General features: G+C 42.5%; 2 protein-coding genes across 2 annotated transcripts in view; both read left to right on the top strand.

Moving 5' to 3' along the window:
* The window catches only part of her8.2 (hairy-related 8.2), a 10,483-nt gene extending 3,243 nt beyond the window's left edge, over window positions 1-7,240 (top strand). Inside the window, exons 2-5 of the mRNA XM_046073936.1 lie at window positions 5,745-6,017; window positions 6,127-6,222; window positions 6,314-6,392; window positions 6,827-7,240. Coding sequence (XP_045929892.1) covers window positions 5,955-6,017; window positions 6,127-6,222; window positions 6,314-6,392; window positions 6,827-7,182 — 594 coding nt within the window. The 5' untranslated portion in view covers window positions 5,745-5,954 and the 3' untranslated portion in view covers window positions 7,183-7,240. The remainder of the gene's footprint in view (window positions 1-5,744; window positions 6,018-6,126; window positions 6,223-6,313; window positions 6,393-6,826) is intronic.
* A 3,232-nt stretch (window positions 7,241-10,472) lies between these two features.
* Window positions 10,473-13,223, top strand: her13 (hairy-related 13). Its single transcript, XM_046073934.1, has 4 exons — window positions 10,473-10,839; window positions 11,040-11,126; window positions 11,220-11,301; window positions 11,861-13,223. Exons 1-4 carry the CDS (start codon window positions 10,753-10,755, stop codon window positions 12,325-12,327), a joined length of 723 nt encoding a protein of 240 aa, XP_045929890.1. The 5' UTR covers window positions 10,473-10,752; the 3' UTR covers window positions 12,328-13,223.
* Window positions 13,224-15,820: the final 2,597 nt, after the last annotated feature.

Genomic DNA, 15,820 nt, shown 5'->3' with positions numbered 1-15,820 from the left:
TTAATATATCCTCCCTTTGCTTTCATTTTCCCATCATTTTTGCCACATTTCTTTTACTGACCTATTTATTATTTCTGTGTAATCCGGTGACCTATACTGTAAATTAATTTGAACTCCTCCTCCTGTACCGCCTTCTTTCCCACCCCATCTGCCTTCTCATTACCCTCCACACCCATGTGTGCCGGAATCCACAGAAACCCCACCTCATACCCTGCTTTGTAAATTCTATACAACACCTGCATAATTTCTCAAGTAAATTAGGTCTTGTCTTTGTTTTAGTATCTTTAATTGTAATTAGAGTTGCTGCTGAGTCACTACATATGACTGAATGCTCCTGTTTGTTATCTTCAACCCACCTTAATGCCCATAGCACTGCCACCAACTCTGCTGTGAAGACCGACATGTGGTCTGGAATCCTACCCTGCAGTTATCTTCTGATAAGCTATCATATATGGAGAGCAGAGAGGAGGCACAATGCCTCAGTGTCCTGCTCAAATATAAGGCACGACAAGTTTGTGGTGGGAGTAATTAGCCTACATTTAGGCCTAAATAGGCTACTTTAGGCTACTAAAGTTGAAATTTGAGGTGCTTTTACTTCACTCGATTATTTCAGTTGTATGCTACTTTATACTTCTAATCTACTTCACTGCTACTCAAAGAGAAATAATACTTGATTTTTACTTGACTGAAATCCACTATCTTATTGTCAACAATAGTCTATTCCACATTGGTCTGTAGATTTGGACAATGCACATTTTCCATTCTTTTGGCTCTTTTTTGACTCAGCACATTCGATTTAAAAATGAAACACATGGCCTCATTCATGTAACATTCATACCTACATATTTGATCTTAACGTGTCAACAAATTAAGCACTTTGTGATTTAAACCCTGCAGCAATTACTTTGAGCAGATGGCCTGACTGTGGATATGGTTTGCCTGACAATAAATATCTACTGTGACACTTCAAACCCACATGCTAAAAGAGAGATAGTTGTAACAGTTTATTAAAAACCATCCCCTTGTGACTCAGTCCATTTTTACAGCATGCCTGTCCCGTCACATTACATTATTGTAAAGCCTCATGGGAGCTAAGAGAAGAGCATTCAAGTGAGCAACCCATGTAGGCTGACGCAGTAGTCAGCTTTTCTGCAACGGTTGTTGTGGTTTATCATTGATTCCCCCGAGGGGTCGTACATCATTCATTGGGGATAACATGTTTATAATTGACATGCTTTTAGGTCAGAACATTTCCAGTAAACACCACCAGTCATGGGTTGAGAAATCCATGTCAGGATCTGACTGTTTTTTAGGCAACCCCATCCAAATCTGTCCATCAAAAGTGCGCAGCCAACTAGTTTGTTTCAGGCCACAAGCTTCAATTGTCCAAGATTCTTCAAAAAGCTTGGACATGTGATTGAGAAACACAGCTTTGATGGGAATGATATTTGAAATGTGGATGGGATGGACATCACAATGGTCCAGACTCCTGATCATGTAGAAGAGATAGGTGTCCTGTTAGCAGTAGCTTGTGCTGTGTATGTACTGGGAAATATCGTTCCTCTAGTGTTGGGTGTGGTAATTTCTCTGGATGGATGCAGGAGGAGGGTTTCCTCATCAACCATGCAAAGGTCAGTCCTGAGAGGAACGTGTGACTGTTGGTAGTCACCAACTGCAAAGAAAATGGGATATTGCTCCTTCTTTTCCCACCCCAGTATTCTCCTCCCCTGGATCTAGCGTCTATAGTCCATTTAAGACGATGAACAATGATGATCTATGTCAGTTTTTAAATGTAAAAGCATCTCGCGTTTCACTACAGACATTGTCAATGAGTGTGACTATGCACTATCACAAGTCGCAGATTGCCCTGAGCATCTGCCTCTCTCACTTGACCCATCAGGAAGAGAATCAACAAACTCTAACTTCAGCTGATTAATATTGTTTTAGTCCATCTGCTTTCTGTCCATTTCCCAAAGCAGGACCAAGGAACACTCCCAGTAGGAAGATAAAAACGAGACAATCATTAATCCTGACAGATACACCTGTGAAACAGGAACTTGAAGAGAAGAAAAAAGAAGAGGAACACTGGAAAATGTAGTAAAGCGAATAAACCTGCCATTTGGGAAAAAGCAAAAAAAAGAAAACTTTTGAGACCAACACAAGTTCACTTGCAACATAAATTTATTCGGATGCTAAATGTTACCAGAACAGGTGGAGGTGAAGACAGAGGTATGACATCCTAAGTGACATAAAGAAGGGAAATAAAATAACTTGTATTTCATATATTTCTTGTCATGCTACAGTAACATGTCACCAACATCAACATTAATAACCTATAATGACTACGCTGTGAGGAAGTGCATTATTTTTTCCATCTGGGACTGAAAGCCTAAGAAGAGTGACATTGTTGCCATTATGCCAATGTATAATATCCTTACAACCACTGGTATTAATGAAATCACTACACACACACACACACACACACACACACATCCATATATATAGGACTTAGAGATATCTCAGCATTTACATAAAAAATCTTCAACAAACCAAGCTTTTCTCTTGTGTTGTCCTGTTGACCTCTTTTATCATTAGCTGCAGTTCATTACAAAGTCACGGAGTTCTGTTAAATTGTTTCTTTAGTTGTAGAAGAAGTACGCAGACATTTTACTTAAGTAGAAGTAGCAATACCACAGAATAAAAATAATCTGTTATAATCCAAAATCTAAATATACAAAAATACCAAAAGTAACGGCCCGTTTCAGAATGATATATTATATCACTAAATTGGTGATGCATTAATGTGTAAAAGCATCAGCTAAATGTATAAATGTAAGCATTGCAGGTGGGGAAAATTTGCTCAATTTAAGTGTTATATACTGCTGGTTACCTTAATCTATCATAATGTATTAGTTGGAAAATAATCTGAATCTACAACGTAACAGTAACTAATGTTGTCAAACAAATGTAATGAAGTAGAAGTACAAAGCATAAATTGCTTTTGACAGTATTTTGCTGCATGCAATGTACAAATTACAGTTACTTTAACAGCAAGTAAATGTAAGCCTACAGAGGTGAAATTTGACAATATGTAATTATAAGTTTCTCCAACTTGAAGAACATTAACATAACTGAAGATTTAAATCAGTTTATATTGCCTAACCTTTGAGTTATCAACTCTTTCATTTTTACAGTGATGAAATTGTGATGAATTTCATCACCCACCACTATCCGGCCACATTTTCAACCGACACACAACCTCAATCTAAAGGCACACCTTGTGTTGGCCACAGTTATCTATCCTCACATAGTAAGGACTATCATTTGAACCTAAGATGGATATGAGACAGGCTCTGTTATAGAAATTGTTGTCAATTCTTAATAAATAATTTCATGTAGATCTAAACACCTGTGTTGCATCATGCAAAAATGATGAAAGGGTAGCCTACTTTAAAATGGCATGATGGGATACATACCAGTGGGAGAACAGGCTTTATGAATCTAATGAGGGGTGTGTGTGTGTGTGTGTGTGTGTGTGTGTATGAATATTTTATTAGTATTTGCTCCAGAACGAAGTGTGTCATTAAATCAACATGAAAACCTTTAGATATGTACATGTCCCAAGAGTAGGCGCATTACAGCCAAACACAAAGACTTGAAAAACCTCAACATTTTGTTTCCCGTGGCAACAGCTGAAAATTACATTGAAAATGACGCCTTTAAAAATTGGGATTTCTAATTTATGCTGTTCTGATCTAACTGACTGACTCTGAACTGATTGTATCTTTGCAGTAGACTATTGGTTGCAATCCATTACACCTACATGGTTACGGCACTGGTCACCTGCCAAAACCTCTGCCTCCTCCTCCTCGGCTGGACTGCCCACCCTCTCTGGAGGTCATTACGCTCTTCATGCTGATTAGGGTTGAATGAATCAGCCTTTGTTTGGCTCCAGTTCCCACGACCCGGCATTCGCCTGGCAGTCGCGTGGCTCTAAAACAGGGGCCCTCGCTTTAAGGGACCCAAAGGTGGGGGGACATCTGGTCAATCTGACATCTGCTCGCTAACAGTTAACAGCAGATGTCTGACATTTGAAAATAGGGAGAGTGATCAAAGCTGGATAAATACACTGCAAGAGTCCTGCCATAGCCTACTTGCGAAGAAGAAGAGGTGTGCTGTGTCACTTCACTGACCTGCTGCAGCCAGTTGGTATGGTGAAGAAGAGGCGAAAGAATAGGCTAAATCAAAAGCCAGAATTGTAGCCTAGTCTGTCAATTGCAACAGAGTACTGGCCTAGAGCCCCTTTTAGAAAACAATAATAGTTATCTAAGATTTGGAGAATTATGCCAATATTAGGATATCAGAAAGAATAATACATGAGAATAAAGTCATAATAGAACTGGTTGCTTCCAGTCATATGTGCATGTGTTAGCATTTCCTGGCAGTCTCTAGTTATTTAGACTTGTAAAAAGTTTGGACTTCAGTGTGGCATCTGTCCTCTGACCGGTAGCTCTGTGTCGTTGCTGTTGCTGCGACACCTTTGCTCTGTTTGGGACTGTCTCACCACTCCAGGACGCTTCCCACTGAAGCGGCTGTGAGGTGCACTTTATCAGAAGTGGTGTGGTTAACGCTTGTGTAGATTTGTGGAGAAAATTAGCTGTGCCTGACCATTAGTGTTTTCACCTCCTTGTCTCATCCATACAGTCCCAAGCAGGGTTCTGTGTCCGTCAGATGGTCTGAAGGGGATACTACATCAGCACAGCAATTATGTAGGCTAATGCACTGCAGAGTATGAGGCAGGTAGAAATATAAAAAAATACATAACCTATATTTTTACTTATAATTATATAATTTATAATTTCTTCTTGTACTATTGGACTGCGAAATCACCATGAAATGTCAGAAAACACAGATATGTGGGATTTGAATGTGCAGAAAATTTTGAACATAAGCAGAAAACCTGCTGAAACATATGAGCTATTAAAGTCCAGGGGTTTATAAATTAATTAAAATTAATAAATGCATCATTGAGGTGGAAAGGTGCCATGTGCACATTGAAAGAGGTTACTTCACCAAACAAAAGACACAAAAGAGGATGGAAGACTAAATCATGCCCGCATGTGTGTTGACTCCGCAGGGATGATATTAAATGAGAAAAGTTGATCAAAACCCTAGAGAGTTCATATTTGAAAGCAATAGCCTACAGAATACCATGAGCCTTACTGCATTATAACCCCATTATATTTTGAATTGTTAGGTGACTATTGTGTTTCCCTTTACAAAGAAAGCCTCCAGACATTTCCAATATAAATGGAGGCGAAAAGGCAGCAATTGGTGCAGCAAAATCACCAGAATACAGGAAATTATGTATTTAATGCTCAAAATTGTCTGGGGTGGAACCGCAGATCCCCCACTTTACAGTATATGTGTCCCTTCCAATGTCGAAACGAAACCTATATACGCCCTTGCGGCAGATCTACCCTCAAGTGATTTGTCAGACTATTATGTCTTCCCGTGAGCTCTGGGGGAAAAGGTTTGGCCTCTTTGCAGGTAATGTTGCTGCTGAAAATAAAAGGCGAGGGGCTCCCCGGAGTAAAGCACGGTAACTGCACACTCTTGTTCATCCCTGGGAGAAGAGGAAACTGCAGTTTTGTGTTGGGTGGAGAGTAGGGAGGGAGGCGGAGGAGGGCAGTGCATGGTTTCAGGCTGGACATCTGTCGCTTGTGAGCTTTTTTTTTTTCTAGGTCGGGTCTCTGGGTTATTGAATGGAGCCAGTGACCTGTCAGTCTTGACTGATAGGACCCCGTGTGTGGGAAAATCCCGCTGCCAAAGAGTTGAAGCATTCACATGCTAATTGCGCCCGATAAATAAGAGGGCCGTGCCGCGCCGAGGGCCCTAGAGACGCGCTGAGATTCGGAGAGGAGGCACAAGCGCACAGACACCCGAGAAGAAACATGACTGCTTCATCCATGGCGCACGACGTGGGGAAACATCCCAGTGCCAAGGAGGAGAGGAAGGTATTTTAATCTCGGATACACTATAGATACTCCTTTAGGAAATGCTGTGTTTGCCACACACACTCCACCATGGTGCCTCACTTCCCTGGCTTTTTTTTAACCCTTACAGCTGAGAAAGCCGCTCATTGAGAGGAAACGACGAGAGAGGATAAACAATTGTTTGGATCAGCTGAAAGAAACTGTGATCGGTGCGTTCAGACTTGATGTGAGTATTTCCCTCACGCCTGTCATCTCCTCTGCAAGTAAACAACTGAGGCTGAATCAAGTTAACTCCAAGGCTTCTTGTCTCTCAACAGCAATCTAAACTGGAAAAGGCAGATATTCTAGAGATGACGGTGAAACATCTGCAAAACATCCAGAGTAATAAACTCAACGGTAAGTAACATGGCGCTGTGCACTTGTCTTTGTGAGTCAGGTGTCTCCTAATTAGGCCTACTTGGATTACAGTTTTTATTCACCCCCCGTTATCTCAATCATTTGTGTCATTCCTTGCGCCACACATTGGCAATACAGAATATGCCAGGAAATAGCTAGAGGCACCAGAGAGCAGCACAAAACATTTAGGCTACCTCAGGAGAGTGGCAAAAAAAAAGTTCAGCTGTAAAATGATGATCAGAGGAGGGTTGTAATGTCTTTTAATAGTTAGCTGAACTTATGTTGCTCTGTTGTGAAATATATAGGCCTACCTCATTACTGCGCAGCTTTCTGATGGGAAAAAGCACCTGTTGAAGCTACCTTACTGGGTGCATGTTGTGCTGTCGCCACCAGGGGTTGCTGTAACTTCACACCTCATCCTTTCTCTCCTGCAGATCCCACATTAGGCCTGGAGGCCCAACAGAAGTACAGCACCGGGTACATCCAGTGCATGCACGAGGTCCACAACATGCTGCTCACCTGTGACTGGATGGACAAAACTTTGGGCTCCCGCCTGCTCAACCACCTCCTCAAGTCCCTGCCCAGGTCCACCGAGCCCACGCCCACATGTGATGTCCCTCTTCAGACCAGCCAAGGCACGGGACTCCCCGGTACACCCCTCAGAGGAGACCCCCGTGCTGGGAGGCAACTCCAGAGAGAAGGGCCCTCCTGCCATGTGGCTGGGCACCTAGAGAGGCCGGGACTCCACAGCTCCCACCTGGGGATGCTGGAGATGTGGAGGCCCTGGTGAACAGGTGGATTAATGATGTTGGTTATTCATTTTGTTAGACCATCCTCTGTTATGTATCTTATAGATATGCTGCTCAGAAGACAAACGTGGGGCAGTTTTTGTTCCGGTGATTATTATTGTAGGTGTGCTATAATGATTCTATACAGACCTTTTCTCAGTACTTCCCTTCAGAAGTCGACTTCTTGTAGCCTGCATTATAGAAGGCTCTTATTAATCTTTCATGTATTTATTGTATTAACAGCTTTATTTATTTGATATTATAAGGCGTGACTTTGCTTCTTAGACCACTTGCTTGGCATTGATTTGTATGTCTTCCTCCTTTGCTGTATGATTAACCCAAACATTAATAATAATAAAACTTTAAATTGCACACTCTTGAGGTTGTAATTAGCTTCACGAACAATCTTGTCAATTGCTCTTGTCAATTATGTTTTGACATTTCTGCTATAGTGGCAATGCTGTAGCCTACAGAAGGTAAAGAAATTAGCATAAACAGACCTGTGGGGGGAGGGGGGGGGGCAAGACATTAGCATAGAGATTAACCTTTTTATAGGCTAGTATGAGAACATTTTTAAAGCTGCATTAATCAATAGTTCATATATATTTAAGTCCTTTAATGACTTGAATGTGAAATGCGTCACACAGACAATTCTATGACCCAATTCAGAGCTCAATGCATCTTTTTAGCCATTTTTAGCTCATTGTTGTCATAGTTCCGTCTCACCATGTTTCCAGCAACAGCAGACTGGTGTTTTCAGTAAATAAACTCAGATTAACACACCACCTGCCCAGCAGCAAATGTCAGACAGACAAAATGAGCAGCTAGCAAGGGAATAAACCTCACTAGGTACTAGACCAAGTGGAGAATGTTGGCCTTTTTTTTTTACTGCAGACATTTTGACTTTATCATGGTAGGAAAAGCACAAGTGTAGCCTACTAACAACACTAATAATGCTGCTTTTCAATGTATGTGTCTCTGCACAATATGGTCCTTGAGCATGACACTGAAGAGGAGGAAATCAGCCATTTTACATTTTACACATGTGCTTTTGTACTGCGACATGTCAAAATGTCCGCCACGAGATGGATGTTGCTGTTTAATGTCTGTTTACTGGCTAACACATCAGTTACAACTAAACACATTGATAATATGTCAGGGGTTTGGGAGTTTTTCCTGCCCCCTAGTGACCACAATTGCAACTTTAATTAAAGGGTCAGTGCACCTAAATCACAAAGCAACATATGTTCTTACTAAAGGCAACCTGTAGTGCAATCTGTTTTATGTGATGAGGTATTTACACGCTCAGTCAATACATTGGAGGTGACTGGAATTTCATTTGTGGTTCTCAAAGTCGTTTTTACAGTAAATACTTTCCAACGTGTTAGGAAAAGCACAGGCATAAATGATAAAAGGAACAATGGCTGAATTGCACACCATTATGGCTCATCAGGACACTTGAATGGAATAGAGCCATCATTAATGTTATTTTAACACCTGTGCTGTGCTGTTCCCACTATGACAATTTACATATAGTGACAATGTCTTGGTTTACAGTTCCAGTGAAAGCTAGTCAGGGTGAGGTCTGTGGACTATCCAGGCCATGCTGTCTTTGAGTTCTTCAAATGTTATCTTGTGATGCTTTCAGCACCACAAAGGAAATTCCATTCACCCCCATTGTATTTGGAGTGGTGACAGAAGACTGGTATCTCACTGGTAACTTACGGGTCTGATTGTGTATACAGTCTTATATGATTCTGGTTGTATTATAGGTGGCCTCTGTCAAAATTAAAACATTCATAAGGAATTCCCAGTGAGGCTTGAAATAGGGGTTTGGGAGGACTTTATAGCATCTCAGCCATCTCCACATTTACGTTTTAACAAAGATGTAATTCATCATTGGGTTTAGAAATGCGCATATGGCCCATTCTCCCGATATTATTGCCGTTATGATTGGCCGCCACATGGAGCCAGGCGGCTGGTCTGAAGAGATGGGGAGGGGGGTAGGAGGCTCCTGGTCCCTTAGCGGAGCTCACCAACAAAAGCGAGCCGAGACAGCTGCTCTCGCCACAGTCCACACCATTAAAGATCTGGAACAGGGATCTGTGGGTGGCGAGGTGCCAAATCCCCTCTACTTGAAAGGTCTGAAACTCTTCCTTCATTTGGGGCACTAGAGTTTTGTGGCGCTGCGAATGATCCGAAGTTGTGGAAATACTGTGCGTAAAAGAACACCTGAAAACACATCACAGCATTTACCTGGCACAGATGCCTGCATGGTCCTTTTTCGAACTGCTCTATTGTGAGGAATATTTGCAAAACAATACCAAACATGTAGAATAACGAGGGCGCGGAGAGCTGAGCACTCTTATTAGACATAAACAAATAGGCTAGAAATTGTGCGCAAACGACTAAACCAGCACATCCAAACGCAAGAAGCATCATGTATATATCAACAGCCCAAATGTTGTTAAATGATAATAGCTTCATCATTTATGTTTATACAACACATGACAATGAATGACTATGTAGCACGAAGTTATTAACAAAATCAACCAGATATTATAGACTCTTATAGCAAAGCAAGCAACATGAGAATTCAGTTTCACACAAATCAGAAGTCACCAAACAACGGGGAGAACAAATGAGGCGCAGGCTAACACCTGTCGCTTTCTTTGGAGAAGGGCCCTTAATTCCCCCGGCTGATTCAGTTTGGGTCGAGGGGCCGCCGGCAGCAGCTGCCAACTGAAGGCATCGCGTTACATCCACCAAACAGCCGGGTAAATCTGCTGAGGCTCAGGCACAAAAGCCAGCAGAACGAAGAATGGGTAGGGCAGAAAACAGACCAAGCAGATTCTCTCTGGTAGCAACACTGAGATGCTCTGATGCGTAAAAGTAGCCTGAAAATTGCGCCTTAAGATTATATAGGAAGCACTGTTTTTGAATAATATATAGTTTCCATAGGCCAGGCTTACGTTGAATCTATATCACAGCTCAGTCTTGAATAAAGGAATAGGCCTAATTGCAAGGATACGTTTAACAGATATTATAGATCACAGAGTTTGATTCAAAATTAAAATGTGGTGTCTCTCTAACAGCCTCTCCTGCTGCTGCATAGGATAATAAATTGATTCAGGTGATTGGAGATAGGCCTACACACAGTTGATTAGGACCCACAGTGGAAGAAAAAAACAGAGCGGTCGGTCCCTTAACCCAAGAAACTATCTGATTAAAAGCCCAACCAGCTCCTCGGCGCAGACCGGGGCCGACCGGAGACAAAGGGAGTGGGCTCTCATTGGCTCCGACCGTGTGCGCTCTGTTGTCCCCCAGCGAGAGCAGCTCGGCCCCTATTCACATGTTAATAACCCCCTATAAATACTAACAACAGCCACTCAGCGCCAGCAGCACGTCTCACAAGGATTGCACAATAAACACAGGGCGCCTCGCCTCGCCTGCGAGTTAGTCGTTTTTTTTCCCCTCCCTGAAACCGGCTCCGTTTGCCAGCTGCCCCTCGCTGACGACTCGGGAGGAAAAGCAGCAGTAGGAGAAGCCACAGAAGCGGCGATCCAACCAACATGGCCCCCTCGGTTCGGCCCAGCAGCACGGGACTTGATATGGAAGAAGATGAGTCCGGCTACGGGATTCAGAAAGCGGACAGAAAGGTACAGCGGGACTGCCGAGGGGACAGCAGGCACTCTCTGGACTCAGTTGTCACGCCGGTGACTGCGTCGCTGCAAACTGAGTTTTGTGCCAAGAATATTTAGCTCAAGAGGAAACCTAGTGAATCTGTCAGTTAACCACAGAGAGCGAGAAGCGGTAAGTTTGGGTCACTGAATGAAATGTGATCTTTGTGTTCCTGCAGACTAGGAAACCTCTGGTGGAGAAGAAAAGGCGAGCTCGCATCAACGAGAGTTTGCAGGAGCTGCGGACTTTGCTGGCAGATACAGACGTGAGTACGGCGCGCGCATAGTGCACCTCACCTGTCCCTGTGATACAGAAGTAGATTTGGGTTCTGATGGAGCTCTACTGGTTGCTTCCACAGCTTCATGCCAAGATGGAAAACGCAGAGGTGCTGGAGATGACGGTGAAAAAGGTGGAGGACATACTGAAGAACCGAACCCAAGGTCTACACAACTCTGCTCAATTTACACTTTAATTACACCCAGGCTTACTTAGCAGTTCAGGGAAATTCAGTCTAAACATTTGACATTGGGGAATGTTACAGTGTTCCTAACCCAAATGCAGGGCAATGGTTCCCTAAACTATGGGTCAGGACCTCCACAAGAGGTCACAAGAAAAAATTCAGAAGTCAAGAGATGCTTAACAGGGAAAAAACTATTTCTGCTGCACAAAGTCATGTTTTATTTCACAGTTTCCTCTAATCTTTGGAGCTTTTGCTTCTTTTATTCTTCGGGACTCTAAAACGTATTAACTAAAAATCACCCTGGGTGAACTGGTCACAACTGGTAAGCATATGGAACTGATAAGGTAGGGGGTCGCAAGTAGACATTTCTTTGAATTAAGAGATCACAAAAATGTTGGCAACCACTGATTTTGTGGTATTTTATCAGTAGGTTTAATCTGATTATTCTTTGTTCTCAGCTGGATAACCAGGAAATAGCGGCAAATGTCTCACACCAGTAAGGTACAGTCATTTCATAGTCTTTCTCTCTCCTCCCACAGAAACAGACACACTCAACCAAGAAGCCAGTGAGAGGTTTGCGGCCGGCTACATCCAGTGCATGCACGAGGTCCACATGTTTGTGTCCAACTGTCCTGGGATAGACGCAACGGTGGCAGCGGAGCTCCTCAACCATCTCCTGGAGTGTATGCCCCTGAACGAGGACCACCTCCAGGACGCGCTGATGGATCTAATCACTGACACTTCAGGGAGTAACAGCAGCACTTGGCACGGAGGTGGCGAGGCGCTCTGTGCCACTCTGGCTTCACCTGGAGGAAGGAGTCTATCCAGCGGCTCGTCCTCGGCCCTCTCCCCGGCACCCTCCACCACGTCCAGCGAGGACCTGTGCTCCGACCTGGACGAGACCGACAGCGAGCACAACCAGAGCTCCACTGAGGGCTTGGAGATCAGGGATGCCCTAAGCATGCCCACCATGACCTATAATCGGTCTATGTGGAGACCCTGGTAGGGGTCTAGGCTTTGGATGGGATGCAGTTGGGATATGTTGAAGGGTTTGGGGGTTTATTTTAAGATGTGACATTGGGCCTCTTACCGGAAGGAAAAATTCCACCCTACTACACATTGAAAATAACCACTTTTAGTGACGTACCTTTCATTTCTGGGCTTATCTGCTCCTGCAGATAACTGGCCACATGCATGGAATTTTTTTCTGAATTCCCCACATTGATGTTCATTAATCCAACTTGTTTCTTTAAGACAGAGAGACAAATCTGTCCACTGACAACAGCCTCAGTTGACCAAAATGCAGTACAACTGCAGATCGCGTCGCATTTTGTGGAGGAACCTTGACCGTGGCTTTTCTCTTCAGCCCTTCCTTGGAATTCTGGGAGATGAGGGAAACCACTCAGTGAAGTAGAAATAGACAGTGCAAGTTGATGGGACAACATTTCATCTGGAAAACACTCCTTAAGTGCTTTGGATATCACCGAAAAACATCTAACAGAGTGTTAAAGGGTGCAGTTTTCCTTTATCTCATTAGAGGGGCTTTTCCTCTCAAGGGCCCCTGCAGCTTGGGGCCTCCGGAAAGTAGCCTACTCTCCTTTTCCTTTTCAGTAGTGACTCCCATGGCTGCGAGTCCTCTGTTGTGACTTTTCTTTACACCTGGAGAAAGATGAAACCTTCCCTCTCAGCATTCACTTATAACCCAACAAAGGACAGATGAGGAACACTCCAAGTTCACACTGTCATGTGTCAGTAACTCTGTGTATATAGGATTTGTATGTGGAGAAAAGCTCTTTTAGAAACTGAGACGTTTGGCAATGCTCCTGATTAATATAAATATTTCTATTGTATTTCATAAAGACCTGTAGTTTATTGGACCAGTAGCCTCCTTCAGAATGATTACTTTATCTTGTAATGATGTTCAGAAATGCAAGTAAAATGTCTGAATTTGCTAAATAAAATAATAATTGAAGTTGAATGCCGCTGTCTGACTTGACTCAATATAACAGGAACCAGGATAAAAAAAAAAAAATTCTGTCAGGGAATGTTAATTTGTTGTTTAATTTAAAATTATTTTAACTGATGTTATTTTAAAGAGAATGAAGTTTGAAAGCATGGTTTTCTCTGCTAATTCTCACAAAATGGCGCAACAAGCTAAATGTCCCGTTTAGATGAGCTGAACATTGAAATAATATCGCTTCTACTCATCAAGATCATATTTTCAAGCTTCTGTTCTTTAACAACTTGCCATGTCCTCTCACCACGAGGACGTGAAAGAGTCGCACCTCTCCAAGTAGGCCTATCACTGGCACCTCAGACACGATGAGCATTATAACAAGGGGCCGTTAGATCCTGTCTGGACCAGCCATCCACCCACAGAGACGCAGAGTAACATGACCCCTCACTTCCTCATATGAAATGAAACACTGAATAAAAACATTTTGTCTCGTTTTTCAAAACATATTCTGGTAGTAGGCAAGTAGTCTAGTAGGCTACACGTTTTTCACTGTCTGTTGTCAGATGACGCCTCTTGAAGGAATAATGAACAAACCCGAGCAGAGGAGGAGGAGGAGGAGGAGGAGGAGGAGGAAGGGTGTTCACAAACTGGACCCGGGTGTGAACGTCGGAGGAGACACATTGAAATGGAGCGGACGAGACACGGTGATCAAAGCTGCGACCATTTGACAGAGGAGCGTCAAAAGATACTACAAAGGACACAAGCAGGCTCAGATTCTTCAAAGGGACTAACGAGCACACACACACACACACACACACACACACACAATTAAGACCCAGTGATGAAGATGAGACCAGTATTCCGATCCTTTTCTTAAATGAAAGTAGCGTCTAGTTCAATGTAAAAAACAAAACTTCACCTACAAGTCCTGCAAACAATCCAAAGTCAAAGCAGACTTTGATCAGAAAACTGTAGCCTACCATCCTCCAAATGGTTCCTTACAAAGGAGCATAGGCCACAACTCAAAAGTTGTCTATATTTTTGGCCCATGATTAATCATGAATGCCTTAATAAACGATTTAATAAATAAACCGATAAACCCTTCAAGTTTGCTTTATTATTTAGCACATAGCATTTTAATGTTGCAGCCCAGTTGGTCAAAATGAATTAAGCTACATTATAGGCTATGCTAGCCTATATTTTTAAGCAAATGTTTGTTTATAAAATATGAAAGTACTAGTTAGACATTTTGGGAAAATATCTTATTCGCTATCTTGTTGAGAGTTAAATGAGAAGATCAAAATGCCCCCTTGTATCTGTTACAGAAATGGCTATAGCCAACAGCTGGTTAGCTTAGCTTTGCACAAAGCCTGGAAACGGGGAAACAGCTAGCCTGGCTCTGTCCAATGGTAATGAAAGCCACATACCAACACAACTATTACTTAATAATGTGACATTCTGCTAAACTAAACGTCTGCAAGCTGTAGCTTTTAGGCCTATTTCCCAAAATATTACAGACCATATAGGCTATATATAGCCTATAGCCTATTTTCTATCTACCCTATCTATCTGTAGTAAATGCAGCCTATTAGTGTAACGAGCCACATTCCTTTCTGAATCAGAATCAGAATCCGCTTTATTGCCAGGTATGCGTGTATATATATGAGGAATTCGACTCAGGGTTGTACATTGCTCACGATGTGCTTACTTGTACAAAAATACCATAACACAATAATAAAATAAATAATAAACAGTGAAAGTATAAAGCAACATAAACCTTAAAATAGTAGCCTACCTAAATGTAAAAAAAAATGACTTTATGCGTGACAAGTCCTACGTTACTATCTCAACCAAACAACAACTGTGTTAAATGTTAAAATTTTAAATCCTAGGCCAAATGTATAAATATTTCAACTGGCCCAGATCCACCACTACACATTACACGCACACATACACATTTATATAGTGATCTTGGATCATCGCTGATTGAAATGATATGGTCTCATCAGTGTTTCTCTCACCAAATCACCAGCATTTCCTAGTTTAACATCCCTGGGACTGCTGTCTTTTACTGGAACAGTTACTTTGGTTTGGTAGATTTCACTCAAACCCTGTTTCATACAGAGTAAATTAAATTACAGGAGGCCTATACAATGTCCATAAACAAATGCTCAGTCTTCAGACACACCAGTCCTTGTAATTTTGGACCGCTGTGTAATTTGAAACCCCATGGTGTGTATGTTTGGGTATATGAAAGGAAGCAGGTGGGTGAATGGGTGTGGATGTTGACTTTAAGGACCCTCAGCCAAATTAAATTACCATCACACCCCCCAAAAAAAAAATCTGACCTCTGAGTTTGTGACTATGCATCTGAATTCTGAGGTTAAAGGTCTGTGCAGCGCAACAGTTGGCGTGAGAGCAATTCAACGGCGGAGGCGAGCATATGGTGCTGTAACAGATCCCCGGGGGGACCCTGCCATCCTTGGGCGCTTCTCAACTGTCTTTGACTGTGAGAGAACAATTGCTTCCTATAGGGGAGGAG

The sequence above is a fragment of the Micropterus dolomieu genome, linkage group LG17, assembly GCF_021292245.1.
Source record: "Micropterus dolomieu isolate WLL.071019.BEF.003 ecotype Adirondacks linkage group LG17, ASM2129224v1, whole genome shotgun sequence".
NCBI lineage: Eukaryota > Metazoa > Chordata > Actinopteri > Centrarchiformes > Centrarchidae > Micropterus > Micropterus dolomieu.
Note: the sequence above shows the minus strand (reverse complement) of the source record. Positions and strands in the feature narration are given on the sequence as shown.